This window comes from Panicum hallii, chromosome 7 (assembly GCF_002211085.1).
Source record: "Panicum hallii strain FIL2 chromosome 7, PHallii_v3.1, whole genome shotgun sequence".
Classification (NCBI taxonomy): Eukaryota; Viridiplantae; Streptophyta; class Magnoliopsida; order Poales; family Poaceae; genus Panicum; species Panicum hallii.
This window is the reverse complement of record NC_038048.1, coordinates 39,166,693-39,182,143: the sequence shown is the minus strand read 5'-3', so window position 1 is coordinate 39,182,143 and position 15,451 is coordinate 39,166,693. Positions and strand designations below refer to the sequence as shown.

At 51.2% G+C, this 15,451-nt stretch overlaps 3 protein-coding genes across 4 annotated transcripts; 2 read left to right on the top strand and 1 right to left on the bottom strand.

The window, feature by feature from the left end:
• The first annotated feature begins 4,596 nt into the window (after positions 1-4,596).
• Positions 4,597-7,123, top strand: LOC112900256 (transcription factor MYB8-like). Of its 2 annotated transcripts, none has more exons than XM_025969048.1 (3): positions 4,597-4,905; positions 5,895-6,024; positions 6,145-7,123. In XM_025969048.1, exons 1-3 carry the CDS (start codon positions 4,761-4,763, stop codon positions 6,704-6,706), a joined length of 837 nt encoding a protein of 278 aa, XP_025824833.1. In that variant the 5' UTR covers positions 4,597-4,760; the 3' UTR covers positions 6,707-7,123. The 2 variants fall into 2 exon arrangements, with proteins under 2 accessions (XP_025824833.1, XP_025824832.1); XM_025969047.1 differs by having other exon boundaries at positions 6,142-7,123.
• A 1,546-nt stretch (positions 7,124-8,669) lies between these two features.
• Positions 8,670-9,806, top strand: LOC112900773. The gene has a single exon (XM_025969575.1). The coding sequence runs from the start codon at positions 8,670-8,672 to the stop codon at positions 9,783-9,785; it is 1,116 nt and encodes a 371-aa protein (XP_025825360.1). The 3' UTR covers positions 9,786-9,806.
• Positions 9,807-10,017: 211 nt separating this feature from the next.
• LOC112901721 (glutaredoxin-C6-like) lies at positions 10,018-12,335 on the bottom strand. Its single transcript, XM_025970690.1, has 4 exons — positions 12,150-12,335; positions 11,223-11,311; positions 10,491-10,589; positions 10,018-10,334 (listed from the first exon to the last, which is right to left on the bottom strand). Exons 1-4 carry the CDS (start codon positions 12,248-12,250, stop codon positions 10,234-10,236), a joined length of 390 nt encoding a protein of 129 aa, XP_025826475.1. The 5' UTR covers positions 12,251-12,335; the 3' UTR covers positions 10,018-10,233.
• Between the last annotated feature and the right edge of the window lie 3,116 nt (positions 12,336-15,451).

Sequence of the window (15,451 nt, the reverse complement as noted above, 5' to 3'; positions counted from 1 at the left end):
TCAAAATTAAAGTTATAGATCTCAAAAAGTTATGAAAGTTTGTAGTTGACAAATTTTTAATTTGAAATCATTGTGTCATATTAAAATACGTTTGAAGTTTTCAAATTTGAAATTCAAATTTTGTAAACGATCTCGGATGAAGAAACTACCAAAATAAAAGTTGTAGATCTCGAAAAGTTATGCCACTTTGTAGTTAACAACTTTTTCATTTGAATTTAGTTACTATCTCAAACAAACAATTTACACTCGGTCAATTATAATACGTGGAGAATAAAAACGTAATGTTGACACATGTGGTTCAATGGTGCAGTGGTAGAGGGAGTTGTTTGTGTGCAGGAGGTCGTGAGTTCGAATACTATCATCGACAACTTATCAAAAATTGCTGAAAAAAATGTGCAACCCATTAGATGGGTCATTAGCTGGCTGTGCATGCCTCCCCTAATAAAATTTATTTTTTCCTATTTCAGTTTTTGGATTTTTTCCGATTTACATTTTGCCGAGTGCTTCTCTTTGCCGAGTGTTTTTTAGCACTCGGCAAAGCCTTTGCCGAGTGCCCGACAAAAGGCACTCGGCAAAGACGTCTTTACCGATGAAATCTTTGCCGAGTGCTCTTTGCCGAGTGTTACACTCGGCAAAGGCTTTGCCGAGTGTAATCGGGGCTTTGCCGAGTGTCTGGGACACTCGGCAAAGCCCCTGAATCCGGTAGTGAACGACATGCAACCAGACACGGAAAGCTGACGCCCAATAATGACCTGCAAGGCTTAGCACATATAGCTAGCTAGCAAACCGTAGATGATTATATATATATATATATAGCAGTGGTGATATGGAGAGGGATTTATGTATATAGTACATGTATAATTATATATGTGTGCCGGGGGCGATCGAGCTGGCCGTGTCCCGGTGGTCCGGGCGCCGGGCTTTATGCGCTGCCGGAGTTGGCGACGCGACTAAACAAGTAGGGGGCGGTGGTCCTGGGCGCGGGCGCGCGACACCTGTCGCCGGCGTGAGCCGGCAAAGTCGCCGCACCCACGCCCGCCGACGGCGATGCCCGCATAAAATAACCCCCCGGCGCCAGCGCCCCCGGCAGGCAGTGCCCTAGCTGCGCGCCGTACGTGCTCGATCGCTTGCCCGAAATAGCAGCCACGTTATTCTACGGGCGACGTCGATCGCTGGCTGCCCCCGCGCGGCATCCGATCGATCGGCCGGTCCGGCGGGACGGCGGGTGGCGCGTCGCCATTGGCGAGGCGCGTTGGGCACCGTACCCAACAGCGCGGCGCACCATGGACGACGACGATGCTCCGCTCCCTGTACTGGTGGCACGCGCGGGCGGATGCGCGGGCACAGCAGCAACAAAGACATCTACTAGTTGTTTAACCGGCCTTGCTGATGCACTGGGTGATGCGATTGTCCGGTGCTCTTCGTTGGGTGATTAGGTGACGAGGCGAGGTCGACCGATCGATGCCAGAGATAGATCGAGGAGGGTGCCAAGGAGGAGCGGGGATTTTTTTATCACGGCGCGGGGGATCGGAGCTCTCTACAGTCTATACTACTAGGGCTCTACGCGATGTGATGATCGAGGTGTACGTGGAGGGACGGGCGGGGGACCGTGCCAATACTTAAATCCAGGGGGGGATCTAATGATGTGCTAAATTAGCATAAGCACATCATTCTTTGTTGGAAGCCACGACGAGGAGGTCTCTCGAAGGGGTAAGCCCCCAAAAGGGCTTGGCCTGCGTGATTCCCCTTGTTAGGTGCGGTCTTCCAGACTTGCCCTCCGGTAATAACCTTTACTAGATCTCTGGAAGACCGTACGACGATGGGGTGTTACATATACTCAGCAGTTGGCAAGGTGGTTTGTGCAAATTATATTCTTGCTCGAGCTAGAATTAATTATTAGTTGCTGTTTTGATACAATGAATTTCCATCTCGATCATGATCGAAATTCCTACGGCATGCATGATGATGATTCATGGATTCGTATCCACCATGTATCTCGTGCAGGTACTTAGCGCTGCGACCACATATATATCATGAGGATATTACTTGAATTCTTATGAACATTTTTACTTTCCCTAAGTTCGAAACAGCTCGTCATCAAATCGTCTCCCGCTATGATATATTGCTATAAGCTATCTATCAATGACAGACATGGCTTCTCCATCTACAATTTGCATGCTATATGCATTGAGCTGTCTATTCCAAGCATAACAATTATGCCAACCAGCTCCCATGTCAACACCCCCCCTCCCTCCCCCCTTCTTGTATCACTACCGTCATAGATAAACTCCACTATTATATATTGTTTTATCATACATATCAATACAAATGTAGTATTTTTATTGGTCATGTGTTATGCTAATCTATAATTTTATTGGCGCCACGTACATGTAGTCTGCGAACTCCGGTGTACTCCTCTATTATCTTGACGGTGTACTTTTGAACTGTGAAGTCCAATCCAAGATCATTAGCCCACTCTTTTGTCCTATTTTGATGATCCATAATTTTATCAACCAGATGAATAGATATGTTTATGCTTCTCTTATATTTTACAACGACCAGATCGAAGACCATTTGAACTGCAGTGTTGATATCTTAAATATGCATACGATGTGCAACAAACTTGCATACTAATTGAATTATGTTGCCTTCTTTTTATGGAATTTGGAGGGGCATTTTGTATTATTTTTTCCATAATAGCAGTGATGGGTGGGTGATCCATAAATATGTCTAAAGTAGTTTATGTTAAGTTTCGCGTAATGACAGTGGTTTTCAGTTTATAAGAATATGGGCATTTGGGTTATTCTTTTATTGTCAAGGGTAAATTTGCTTGTCTTTTCTTAATTGCATTATACTAGCTTCTCTTGTTGGCTGAATATTAAACAATAGATTTTTGCATACATACATACATACATACAAATAAAGTAGCAAGTTCTGCATGTCCTCGCTAGGGTTAGTTTTTGCCCTGTTGCCATGCATGCTCTTGTTGCGTGCGCCGCGCTAATTTTTAGCACACGCGGTCCTAACGCCGAACACCAAATTAAACACACAGTCCGCACGTACGTCTTTCTCCCTACCTGGTTCAGGCCGATCCAGCCAGATCACTTCGTTGGCGCCGGCGTCAAGAGTGCTTGAAGCGAGAGCAAGTGGCAGCGGCGCGCGCGGCTTGACCAGCGGCCCGACGCGTACGAGACTACGAGTATGTTTGACCGGTCAACCGATCGAGCTGGACTAGGCTTGACCTGCAGACCCGATATGATCTCGATCAGTAAGCAGATCTCCGGTACACGCACGCGCCGCAGGCGTGTGATGCCCACTATCACTAGCTACCTATCTTGCATTGCTAGCTGCAGTAATGGATAAATACCACACTGCTACACTTGGACAGAGCTAACGCTAGCGTCGTGTACTTAATCTCGGTGGCCTTTTCCGGATCGGATGGCGACGGAGATCGACCAGGTGATCGGCCGGGTCGGAGCAACATCATCGATCCGTCCCCTTCAGTTTCTTTGCACCAAAGAAAGGGGACATGATCGCAGATACATGCATGTACCATCCTGCTTTAATCTGTTCTAATTAACCGCGTGCCAGCTCACCAGAATGCTGGTCGGATCGACCAGGTACGGAGCACGCGCGGCGCGTCGCTTACTCGCTTGTGTCATTGCGTGCAATGATGCGCGGCTTTCAGATTAGCCCGGGAGATTAGTTTAGTCCGTTTGTGCGTCGGAAAGCGTGACCGTGATCGCCATCACCATCGCTACTACAAGTACGATGGCCTTCGTCGATCGAGCGTCAGTTTAGTTTGTTCGCACCTGCAGCAGCCAGCAGGTGTGATCGAAGCTAAGTGTACCATTTGGTGAGTTGTTGCGGATGCAGTTAGCCACGCGTCGGCTTTCTAGAACCCGCGCGCCCAGGGGACACCGAGGATAGATCAGGCAGCCAAGCTAAGATGGATGGAGGTGGCAAAAGTGAAGCTGTATGCTAATAATGCCTGGGTATACGCTAGTTTATGTTGGTGCCAGAATATGAGCTCTCTTGGGACAGGCTGATGAAAACTGAATAGTTATGCAGGTGGTCGAAGGCACGAATCTTGTTGTTTTGAATCGAGAAATTAAAAGGAAAATGAAACTAATATTGCTAATAAGGAGCTGGGCACAATATACTAGTACTCTACAGGGTACACATGCAGTAGAATTTAGTTCATGTCTAAATCGGACAGCCATTTTTCTTTATTACACATCTTTGGTTCGTTCGTAGCACATTAGTATCTAAAATTCTAAGGCACTCTTTACTCCTCACAAAATAGACTCTCTCTCAAAGCCAGCACTCTTTGCTCTTTACACCTGGCCCCAAGTGCGCGCTTTCGCGGCAAGAAATAATTAAGCCCGCGGTAACTCTCAAGAATTTACCGCGGGGTCCGGGGGCAATTCGGGAAACCCGGCTCGGCAGCCGGGCTAGTGGAGCATGGAATTCCCCCTGACAGCGACGCGCGGGGGTGCTTTGGCGAGCGACAGGACCGGGGGAATAGAGCCCCGCCGGTGCCCGATATATACGCGGCAGCGGCTCACTCGCCCCGTACCCTCCTCCTCACTCGCCGCGGGACAGGCAGAATCCAAGCAAAGGGAAAGGCTTTGCCCTCCGGCCACCCGCTCGTGGATAGCTACTGCTACGAGCTACCTGCCGCGGGCCTGCGCGCACAAATATCTCCAAGGGAACAGCGAGCTCTCCCGGCGAGCTGAGCTTTTGGTGTTGTGCCGCCAATGGAGGGGGCGCCGCTGGGCTGGGGACGGCAGGAGGTGGACGGGTGGAGGAAGGGCCCGTGGACCAGCCAGGAGGACAAGCTCCTCGTCGAGCACGTCCGGCAGCGCGGCGAGGGGCGGTGGAACTCCGTCTCCAAGCTCACAGGTGCTGCATCCGCATGCCGATCTCAAGAGCGAATTCGCTTCCTCCCTTTTGTTAGTTTATAATTTTCTTGGCGATCATCGATCTACTTGATTTCAACTGTACGGGTTTTCAGCTAGCTTACGGCAGGGCCCAGTGTCCCTTTTCACCAACAAGCAGCTAAACTTTGCAACTTGCGAATGATTGAGCTCGCAAGTTGCGGCGGCCGTCAACCAGCAGGCAGTACTACCGGTGTACGGTGTTGTACTGTTAAGCTTGTGTATGTTTTGCCAGGATCCTCAGCTGGCAACTTGCAGAGCTGTCCCAGGATTCCACCATGCACGATGCTGTTTGTCCCCTGCAATTTGCTGCTACCGTTGCAGCGAGGGTTCAGCTGGCTCGCAAGTTAGAAGCAAAAGAGCCTCTATCTGTGCGCACAACCAAATTAGACATGTAAAGTATGCAGCGTGGGCTACTGATGAACTGTGGTGTGGGTGCATAGCTAGAGTAAAAAGATGCGCACCGTCAGATTAAGACGCTCTTAATCAGACGATGGGCATCTCTTATGCGTACACTTCGATTCAGTTATATCCCTGTGCGTACACGTTGCAGACTTAAAAGTCTTATTAGAAGAGTGACGTGAAAGTGAGCGTATAAATGGTAGTAGTGGCGAGTGCCGACTCAGTTTAACCGGTTCACTGCCCAGTACAGGGTCGAGTTGTTACTGGATGCCCATCTCCATGACGACACTGTACCTGGGTTCGTATCATCAGTCAATTTTCAAGGAAAACTACAGCTATCATATCTCTGCTAATCTTTTTTATCAAAATAAAATGTTTTGTTATCCTGGAGTGAGTTGGTTAGAATGATATATACTTAGATCACGAAAGCTAGCCGTCACTATTGCTACCACTCAAAGTTAGTAAATTGACCGGCACCTGTCGGTGCACATGGGTGGCTGGAGCTGTTTGTCTGAGATCCCCCATTCCCCTTTTGGCCTTTTCGTGCTGCAGGTCTGAAGAGGAGTGGCAAGAGCTGCAGGCTGCGGTGGGTTAACTACCTGAGACCAGATCTGAAGCGAGGCAAGATCACGCCCCAGGAAGAGAGCATCATAGTCCAGCTCCACGCTTTGTGGGGAAACAGGTATAATAAATGAAATAAACAGTGTGTACTGAACATGAAATAAACAAAGTTCGTCAACTAAACAAGGTTCTAGTGTTGATGCACCGAAAATTCTTTGCCTGCCACGTGTATCGCAAGCAGGTGGTCCACGATCGCACGCAGCCTGCCGGGCAGGACGGACAACGAGATCAAGAACTACTGGAGGACGCACTTCAAGAAGGGGAAGCCGTCCAAGAACATCGAGCGCGCGCGGGCGCGGTTCCTCAAGCAGCGGCAGGAGATGCAGAGCCAGCAGCAGCAGCTGTTGCAGCTGGCCGGGCAGGTCGCCAAGGACCACGAGAATCAGGAAGGCGGCGGCGCGCGCACCGGGACCACGGCCGACGACGAGGACCGTGGCAGCGCAGTCGTCGACGACGCGTGCGTGGCGCCGACGGTGGCAGCGGCCGAAGCAGCCGGCGGGCACCACCACGACGAGGACCTGATCATGCACGACGCCATGGACTTCATGTGCCCCATGTCCTGCGCCCTCCTCCTCCACGGCGCCGTCCATCAGGGCGGCGGCACCGGCAGCTGCTGCGGCTCCACGGCCAGCGACGAGTACGGGTCCGGCGAGGAGGACGGCGCCACGTGGGGCAGCCTGTGGAACCTCGACGGCGTGGTCGTCGACGACGCCGCCGCCGGAGCGTGCTGCACGCCCTGGTAGAGGAGATCCGCTAACCCGGCTGCCGCATGCCTTCTACCAGAGCTAGGTAGAGCTCCGATCGTCGTGTAGCGGTGGTGTTGCTGGTGGGTAAGGACGGAGCAGCTGCTACCGTACGCCCACCACTTTGCAGCAGCGGCAGCTGCGCGCCGGCGCCTCAGCCGATGACACGTAAAAGCGCCGGGCGCTTTCTTTATGGGGAAACGTACACAGAAGAAGGCTTTTTTTTTTGTCTCTCGCTATGTATAGCTAGCAGCGATCTAGCAAAGCGCTCTGATCCGTACCTGAAAGACTAAGGGGACATGAGGGTGACAAATTACCCAATTCGATATTGATTATTTGCAACCACGCATCATGCATGCAGCACCGAGTGTAAAGTGTGTATTACGTGTAACGAACAATATATATGATCTTCGGTTATCACTAATGACTAATGAGCCAGTCGTTATCTAACAAAAAATCACTTGATGAGTCAGCACATCTGCATTATTATTCTGTGTTTAGCGGTGTGCTTGCTTACCATGCATGTGGAGGTCTTTTCTGGAGTGCATCTGTGTATGACGCTGCCACGCGTCCGAATCTCCTCTTTCGTTCTGTGTCGTGTGGGCTGCTGAAGCCCATAGCACAGAGCCCACAGGCGTCAACATTTCAAGAAGGAAGGCCGTCATTTGACACGGCCCAGCTAGAAGAGCGAAGCCATCTCATTTTCTCTTTTCTTCTTCTCAAAAAAAGGCGAAGCGTTTCGTTGATGATGACCAAGATCAACACTCCAGTTGTTTTGAAAGGGTTTGAAAGCCCTTTCAAGAAAAACACTAGTTGGCAAAACTTCCACGAGGATAATTTATTTTAGAGAAAACTTTCTATATTTGTATATTTTTTCTAGACAACTCATACACATGGAAGGGCACCTAGCCTAGTGGTTGCAAGAGTCTAAGTAGCATCCTAAGTCCTAGGTTTGACTCCCCATGTGAGCGAATTTTAAAGGATTTAACGGTGTTATGCTTTCAGTGGTAGGCGAATGTCTAAGTTGTATTGTGTAACTAAAAAGAATCATACACATAAAGTAAATTCTTGCTAAAATGAACTAGAAGCTAGATGAAATTATATTTTTTTACTTCACCAGCTTCGACTTCACCGCTAAAACGGTTTTGAGTTAAGCCCTCTCAAACCACCCCTGTTCCTAACGACGATCATCTTGTGGAAGGCAACGAGGACACACTGGTCTAGATATTTCTAATGGTCTTCCCATGAAGAGGAAATAGGTGGGCGCAGTCGATCACGCCCCGCAAGTACGCGTTACGTTCAGACCAGGTAGAAGTTCTTGTCAGGTGGTGAACCTCAAGTCGAACGTTAGGAAAGGAGACTAAAGGGCGAATGTACAACTGAATTCCTGGTATGCAAACAAACAAACGTCTCACGTTAAACCCAACCATACAGATTCGAATCCTGAACTCAGAACGAAAAAGCCACCTTAATTCCTTATAAGTTGTGCATCCTTTTTCTCCCTCGTGCACCCGGCTACGCTGACGATCAAAGAAACATCTCGGCGCACGATCGCATAACAAACTGGTAACCGAGACGCATCGGGTCCTCATCGGATCGCACGTTTGGATGCCACCGCGCCGGCTGCGCGGCTACGAGATTTGCCTGGCGCGCCGTGCCAGTTCTGATCTTGTCCGTCCGGGATACCTTTTGCTTGCGGAGTCCAGAACTCCAGATGACCAGGAGTCCCTGACCGAATGGAGCCGCGGCGGACGCAGTCACTTTGGGTCTCGGCCTCCGCTCAACCCCTACTCCGATCATGCCTTGGCTCCTCAGACGCCTCGGAAACCAGACTCGCGCGCTCTATGAAACCGCACGCCGGCCGCGCGTTCCCGAGGCGATCACATCTCGCTTCGGAACGTTAGAAAACGTACAGGATACCGTTGAGCCCCAGCGACACCGAAGAGCCGGCGCGCCGGGAGCAATGCAGCAGGCCGCGTCGTCGTCCGCGCCGTCCGCCGGCTTCCGCGAGGAGGTGACCGACGACGGCTGGGTTCTCCTCGGCGCCGGCGGCAGCAGCGACACGGCGGCCGGGGGCAGGCCGCTGAGGCCACCGCGGCGCGGCGGGAACAGGCCTCCAGCAGTCGGCCAGCCGCCGTTCGACTTCGACCCCGCCACGGACGACCTCGTCGGACGGTACCTGCCCGCGCGCCGCGCGCTGCGGTGCGGCGACCTGCCGCCGCAGATCCACGACGCCGACGTCTACGGCGCGCACCCGGCGTTCCTCGCCAAGGTGCACCCGCCCGCCAACTGCGCCCGGCCCGAGTGGCTCTTCTTCGTCTGCCGCGGGCGGGGCCTCGGCGGCAAGCGGAGGGCCGGGCCCGGGGCGTACCGCCTCACCGGCGAGGCGAAGCCCAGCGGCGGGTGGTACTGCCACAGCTTCCGCTACTACGAGGACTCCGCGGAGGCCAGCGACGCGAGGGAGACCGAGTGGCGCATGGAGGAGTACGGCGACCGCTGCCCCGGCGGCGCTGGGGCGCTCGACGTGGTCGTGTGCAAGGTGTACCCGGCGCGCGGCGGGGCGCTCGACAGGAGGCTCCGCCTCGACGGCGCGGCGCGGCGCGCGGGCGCCGACGTGAGGCCACAGGTGCTCACGCAGCTCTACCTTGCCAGCCTCAGCGCCGGGGACCCGCTTCGGTGCCGCATGCACCGCGCCGCCGACATGTGCGCAGCGCACCCCGCGGTGCTCACGGCCGTGCTGCCGCCGGCCAACGACCAGTTCGAGTGGTTCTTCGTGGTGCGGCGGCCGCGGACCGAGGACCACGGTGACGATGATGGCACAGCGCGCCCGCGGAGGGCAGGGCCTGGGCAGTACGTGCCGGCGGCGCGCTACTGGGACGTAAAGGACGGCGAAGGCCGGGAACTGGGCTACTGGCGCCTGTTCCGGTACCGGGAGGACGACGAGCAGGTGCGGCGAACGTCGCGGACCGTGTGGTCCATGGAAGAATACGGGTTCGGGCCGGACTTCCCGTACGGCGAGCACGGCGGCGACGAGGAGCTGGTCGTGTACAAGGTGTACCTGAGAATGGCCAGGCAATAGGACGCTTGATTCGTGCTGGCGTGTACCGTCTGGGTGCCCCAGTATTCCTTTGTTTGTAAATCTCATGATCCGTAGCAGCTTTGCATGTGCAGTTTTTCCGTTGCCTTCGATATTCATTCTCATCGGATCAGTTCCGACAGTTCTGCAGGGTTAGAAAAACACTGAAATACGGTCCAGAGTCAGCATCGATCCAATGGCAAATGCACACATATTTCCAGCAGAAAGACGAACATCACGATGACAGAGGAGTTAATGATTAGGAACTCATTACTATTAGCGGAGGCATGCAACTCGACTGATGTCTGAGCGGTTCAACAGGGGGACTAAACAGTCATGATAGTACTCGACACTCTGACAGCACACAAGTTCAGGACCTGCGAAGCATAACCCCTTATTTCATACCACGGGAACAGTATAACATGTCAACCAGGACAACTCTCAGGTCGAGCTAAGCAGTGGCGGTGGTTTTCTTTGAGGTAGAACCCACGATCGCTCCAGCCTCAGTCAGCAGGGACACCAGCTTCCCATCATTGTTCAGTGCCATGGTATCTGCTCGAGAAAACACAAAACATGTCAGGTAACTTCATCAGACAGACAAATAGAGTATACTGAAGGTACGTTTTTCACATATATACAGCTGCAAGGTAACAAATAAATTGAAATTAGATGATTTGATCTGCAATAGTGGAAGGCGAAATGGCTCACCATCGCAGCCACCAATATGCTTCCCATTGATGAAGACATTTGGGACAGTCCTCTGTCCAGTCCATTCCTTGAGAGCATCCTGGATCTCAGATCCATCACCTAAAGTAAAAAAGATCGATTCAGTAAGAGTTTGTTTGCCCACAAATCCCATGGTGACTGATCATCAACATGCAGAGCCTGAAATATGAACTAAGGGGACTCAGCCTGAGATGGTGGTGCTTTGCAATTGAAGCGTAATATTTCACTGTGAAATATGTTATGCTCAAGCGATTGGAACAACACAACAGAGATATGAATCTGATGGTTACAAACTTACCACTTAGCAGATTTTTTTAACCCTGTTTATATTAGTAGAGAAGACACCAATTAGCAGCTAGCATTGTATTTGTCAGGTCATTCATTCTTAGTTATTTGCCAATTTTCATAACCAATGTTTCTCTACCATCTAACCAAACAATCTTATAACATGAAGGACCAGCCACGGCATCAACTTTCATTAAAAAAACCAAATGATAGTGCTGCTGTACTACACCCTTCATCTATAAGCCCCTGATCCCTGTAACAATTTTATAACTCAGCAAAACCATACATAAGAAACATCCCCAACTTCCCAAGTTTATCCACATGCCAAGCTAGCCTTCAACAATTAGTACTATCCATCATGCCACTCCAGTCCAACTAAGAATGACACAGTGAGCCGTGAAAGGAACAAACAAATTTAAGTGCACTCACTTTCCACATCCAGCTCAATGGCCTTGAAGCTTGCCCCCAGCTTCTCGAACAGCTGCTTCACACGGACGCAGAAAGGGCAGTAAGACTTGCTGCAGGTAACCAGAAATAAGCATCAGCCACAGAGCAGGGGAAGATAAACTTCTGAAGAACAAAACTAAAAATCAAAATTTGTAGAATTACTGACTGAGAATGAGAACATCTAACACCACATATAGTACCACTTCATTAACCTAAGAAGCGCAGAAACTAAACCCCATCTTGATTTTAGCATGTCCTGAAGTGTGACGCTCAGCAATTGAACAGTATAGATTGCAGGGCCCGAAAAATATATAGGGCATGTTTGAAGGCAGGGGAAGCCTCAGGAACTGATGCAGCGAATTCAGCTGCATCAGAAACTTCCCAATTCAAATTTGAACTAAATCCTAAGGATTTGGATCACATGCCATTTCCAAACAGGTCCTGACTCCTGAGGGGGGCAGAAGCGGGCTAGGTAATCTAAGAAATAACCCCTATACCAGTTTTCGAATCCATCAGCTGAAGAATCTCAAACTTGCAGAGATGATTGGTTCTATCAAAATAAGATGGGTACGGAGTCAAATTCTACATTTTCCACATCGAGAGGAGCAAATCTGTAAGAAATTACGTATCACAACATCCGTAAGGAAACTAACATCTCTAGAAATTAAAGACTTGATTAACTGATCTCCTTGCATCGCTCTTCGAAGATAGAGATGAACAACGAATATTGTCGATAAGAGAACCAAAAAAAAAAGGAATATGCTCAACTCATGGAGGGCAATGGAGTGCTGAAAGATTCTCCAGCTTCCCCTTTACCCTTTTCATTCCTTCAATTACTTTCGAGGCCTAATCTACCAGTAGCAGCACTCGTTAATTAATAGAAAGACCAAAAGAGGGGAAGGAAGAGACCTGAAGACGACGACGGGCGCGGAGGCGACGATCTCCTTGGCCTTGGCGAGCGCCATAGCTCTGGATTCCGGGCTCGAGGACGAAGAGGAGGCGATTCCCATCTGCGCCCCCTTCCGCCTCGCCTCGTATTTATAAGGCCGCGGGGGGCGACGAAGAGCGGCGCCGGGGAGGTGGTTGTGGGGTTTGGGAGGAACCACGGGGGCACGGTGTGCGGCGTGCCGTGTGCGAGTCTCTATCCCGACGACCACGCTGGCGGCCTGGCACGCCGACCCAATGTGGACCCCACGGGTTTGATACTCTTCCGTTCGGAGAAGCGAACCACAGTTTATACGAATTCTAATAAATCTAAAATTAAAGTACTAGTCATCTTTGTTTGGAAATGAGAACAAAAAATGTAGTCCTGAGTGGAGACGGCTGCTAATCGCTCCATCATTTCTCGATGATGAACAAATGAATGGGGCAGTTGGTCTGCACGGCTACTGTTGACCAGCTTTGCGATGGAAAGTTAGTGCCGTGCCTGTTAGTGCTCGTGCCTGTGCCGTATCGTGCGGTTCATTTGGCCAATTATAGATCTTGATCTACAAACATACTGCTGCTGCTGCTGCAGATGCTAAGGCAGCTGGACAATGTTTGCAGCAACATGGATCATCATTCCACTTCATCCCATTGCTCGAGAGATGTGATGCTACCAGCAAGCTGATGAGGGAGCGGATAATGCAACCGCAGTGGTTCCACTCCATGTGCTGCGTCGACGACGAGACCTCCTTAAAATTCATCTCCAAGGAAGGCTACAACCAAGAAATCCCCATAGCCAAGGAAGGCTACAACCAAAAAATCCCCATGGCCGATGGGAAGCTCTCGACATGGATTCTCGAGCACCCCCTGAGCCCGACCAGATGGAAGTGGCACTTGTCCCAGTCAGTCCGCATCGGAGATCTCTGGCGCAACCCACTCTACAATGATCTGCGACTGACGCCCTGTTTCCCTGTCATTAGCGCGCAACAGCAGCATCTTGTCTACTGTCAGATCTAGGTCTGATTTACGAGACCGCGCACATAGCCTACATCTTACACGATAAGAGGTCGGATATAGCTCATATCCTACATCAGTTGTAACTACTCGTAGCGTAACAGAACTACTCTATTAAAACTGGTCGGAGACAGTAGAAAAATACTCGGGTAGGACTCCTGGGCTCGTATCCGATTAGAACTTCCATGTAACCCCGTTCTCCTAAACTATATAAGGGCGGATAGGAACTCCTTCCATACACTCAGGAGATCACGCGATCACCACGTGAGGCAATAAAAACCACACAGGATGTAGCGTATTATGCTCTCGGCGGTCCGAACCTGTCTAAACTTTATGTTCCTCGCACCTTCGAGTTCTTGATCTCAGCGACACCCTACCTATAAACTCACCACCTCGGGGTATCTCTCGGTGGGCATAGTGGTAAAACACCGACAGCTGGCGCGCCAGGTAGGGTGTTCATCAAGCATCTACCGGAGAACTCGATGGCATCTCTCAGCTTCACCAGCACCATGCTCGATGAGGGCACAACTTTCGTCTTTGGCTTCTGGACCTGCGTCGCCAACGGCTTGGGTGGCTTCAACAACCACCTAGTCGACTCTAGAAAGCCGGAGGCCTCTACGCCAACTTGAAGTAGCGACCTTGTCGAGTTTATCGACAACCTCGATGAGTTGATGCTCCCCAATCTAACTAGGCAGATCGAAAGGATGTCCGTTTTTGACGTGACTTCAACTCGTGCTGCACAAGTAGTAGTCGGATCGGACTCAAACCGATCTGAGGGGCTACATAGTCCAAGTCCCTCTTCGACTTAGGAGGAGGATTTAGATCGTTTGCTCAAACTCGAGGACGCGGGAGCCATCGCCTGTTGGGGGCCCTCATTTTCGGCAACTACTCGATCTTCGATGAAAAGTACTCGTCGATCAATACTACACCTTGAAGTCAGAGCCGAGAAGGACTTGCATACGAGGGAGGCACCGCTTGTTGGAAGGCCCCCGTTCTCAACAACCACTCGCAACCCGATGACCACCTCGAATCCTTTTTAGGTAGTCACCTGGGTTTGACCATAACATCTACGCTGCAAGGCCGTTTTGTGTACTGGAAGCGCTTAGAGCCCTCTGAACTACTCGAATACGGCTCCCGCCTTGTGGCCTTCAAGCAGAAACTGCCCTTTCAGGAGGGCAAACCCCTCTCTCCTATCTCCAAAGGGGGAGAGCGCATCACAGAGTTACTCGAGTGCAGCCATACGGCTGACAACTCGTCGGATCATCAAGTCTACATGGCTTCCTTTCGTAATGCGGATGACGACGAGCCGGGTTCCGAGTACGACGATGAACTACTCGCGGACGTGTCTGCCGACGAGCGTACAGCGGACGCCCCCTAGGATGAGAACGAGGAGCACAAAAGGATATCACGGTTGAAGAATGCCAAGCGCGCCCAACGCAGGCGAAATGCGGAAAACCACGCTCGCAACCCAATGCACCAAAGGAACCTCAACAACGCTTTTGCAGCAGCCGCAAATCAGGAGTTTCATACACCAATTGGAGCCATTGTAGAAGCAGCGCTCCTAACTCAACAATTAACCCCCAGATACAAAGGCTGCAGTATCTAACTCAGCGCACGCTCGTGCAACTCAATGGGTAGCATCCAGTGTCATCAACTCGGAACTTCCCTCGAGATTTGAACACCATGGTAACACTGCTCAGATTAGTCGCATCCCTGGAGGTGGAGGAGGCCCTGGTACCGGAGGATCGACAATCGCCAGCGCAACCAGGGCCAGCAGTCCGCGTGTGGCAACGTTGAACAAGAGGTACAGCAATCCACTCGCCCACCTTGCAGCCGGCGTGACACAAGGCCTCAAGACGAAACTCCACCTGAGACCAGCCTTCACGACGCTCCCACGATTGATCTTAGGCAGAAGATTAATGATGGCCGCGACGCGCGGCGCATCATCGAGGCAAGGAGAAGAGACTGTCCCGACAGGTACCATGACGACGACGATAACGATCGCTTCCCCACCTTTACCTCCAATATCACTGACAAATCCTACCCTAAGGATTTTAAACCAGTCGGGATCCCTAGGTATGACGGCAAGCAAGATCCACGCCAATGGATTCGATGCTACTCTATTACCATTAACTACGACTACAGTCACAAGTTCGAGTTGATGGAAGCCTCAGAACTTTATATACTTGGCATTGACAGAACCTTGGGGGTGTTGTGTCATCGTTCAAAGAAGACGGAGGTATGCCAGTGCTGAGGATTTTTACTTCTGACTT

Bases quoted from the DNA above. Each gene is read 5' to 3' on its own strand.
- LOC112900256 (XM_025969047.1), top strand. From the start codon at position 4,761: ATGGAGGGGGCGCCGCTGGGCTGGGGACGGCAGGAGGTGGACGGGTGG. The intron at 4,906-5,894 runs GTGCTGCATCCG...TTCGTGCTGCAG, and splicing joins CTCCGTCTCCAAGCTCACAG to GTCTGAAGAGGAGTGGCAAG. The intron at 6,025-6,141 runs GTATAATAAATG...GTGTATCGCAAG, and splicing joins CACGCTTTGTGGGGAAACAG to CAGGTGGTCCACGATCGCAC.
- LOC112900773 (XM_025969575.1), top strand. From the start codon at position 8,670: ATGCAGCAGGCCGCGTCGTCGTCCGCGCCGTCCGCCGGCTTCCGCGAG.
- LOC112901721 (XM_025970690.1), bottom strand. From the start codon at position 12,250: ATGGGAATCGCCTCCTCTTCGTCCTCGAGCCCGGAATCCAGAGCTATG. The intron at 11,312-12,149 runs GTCTCTTCCTTC...GGTTACCTGCAG, and splicing joins GCGCCCGTCGTCGTCTTCAG to CAAGTCTTACTGCCCTTTCT. The intron at 10,335-10,490 runs GTGAGCCATTTC...TTTCTCGAGCAG, and splicing joins GCATATTGGTGGCTGCGATG to ATACCATGGCACTGAACAAT.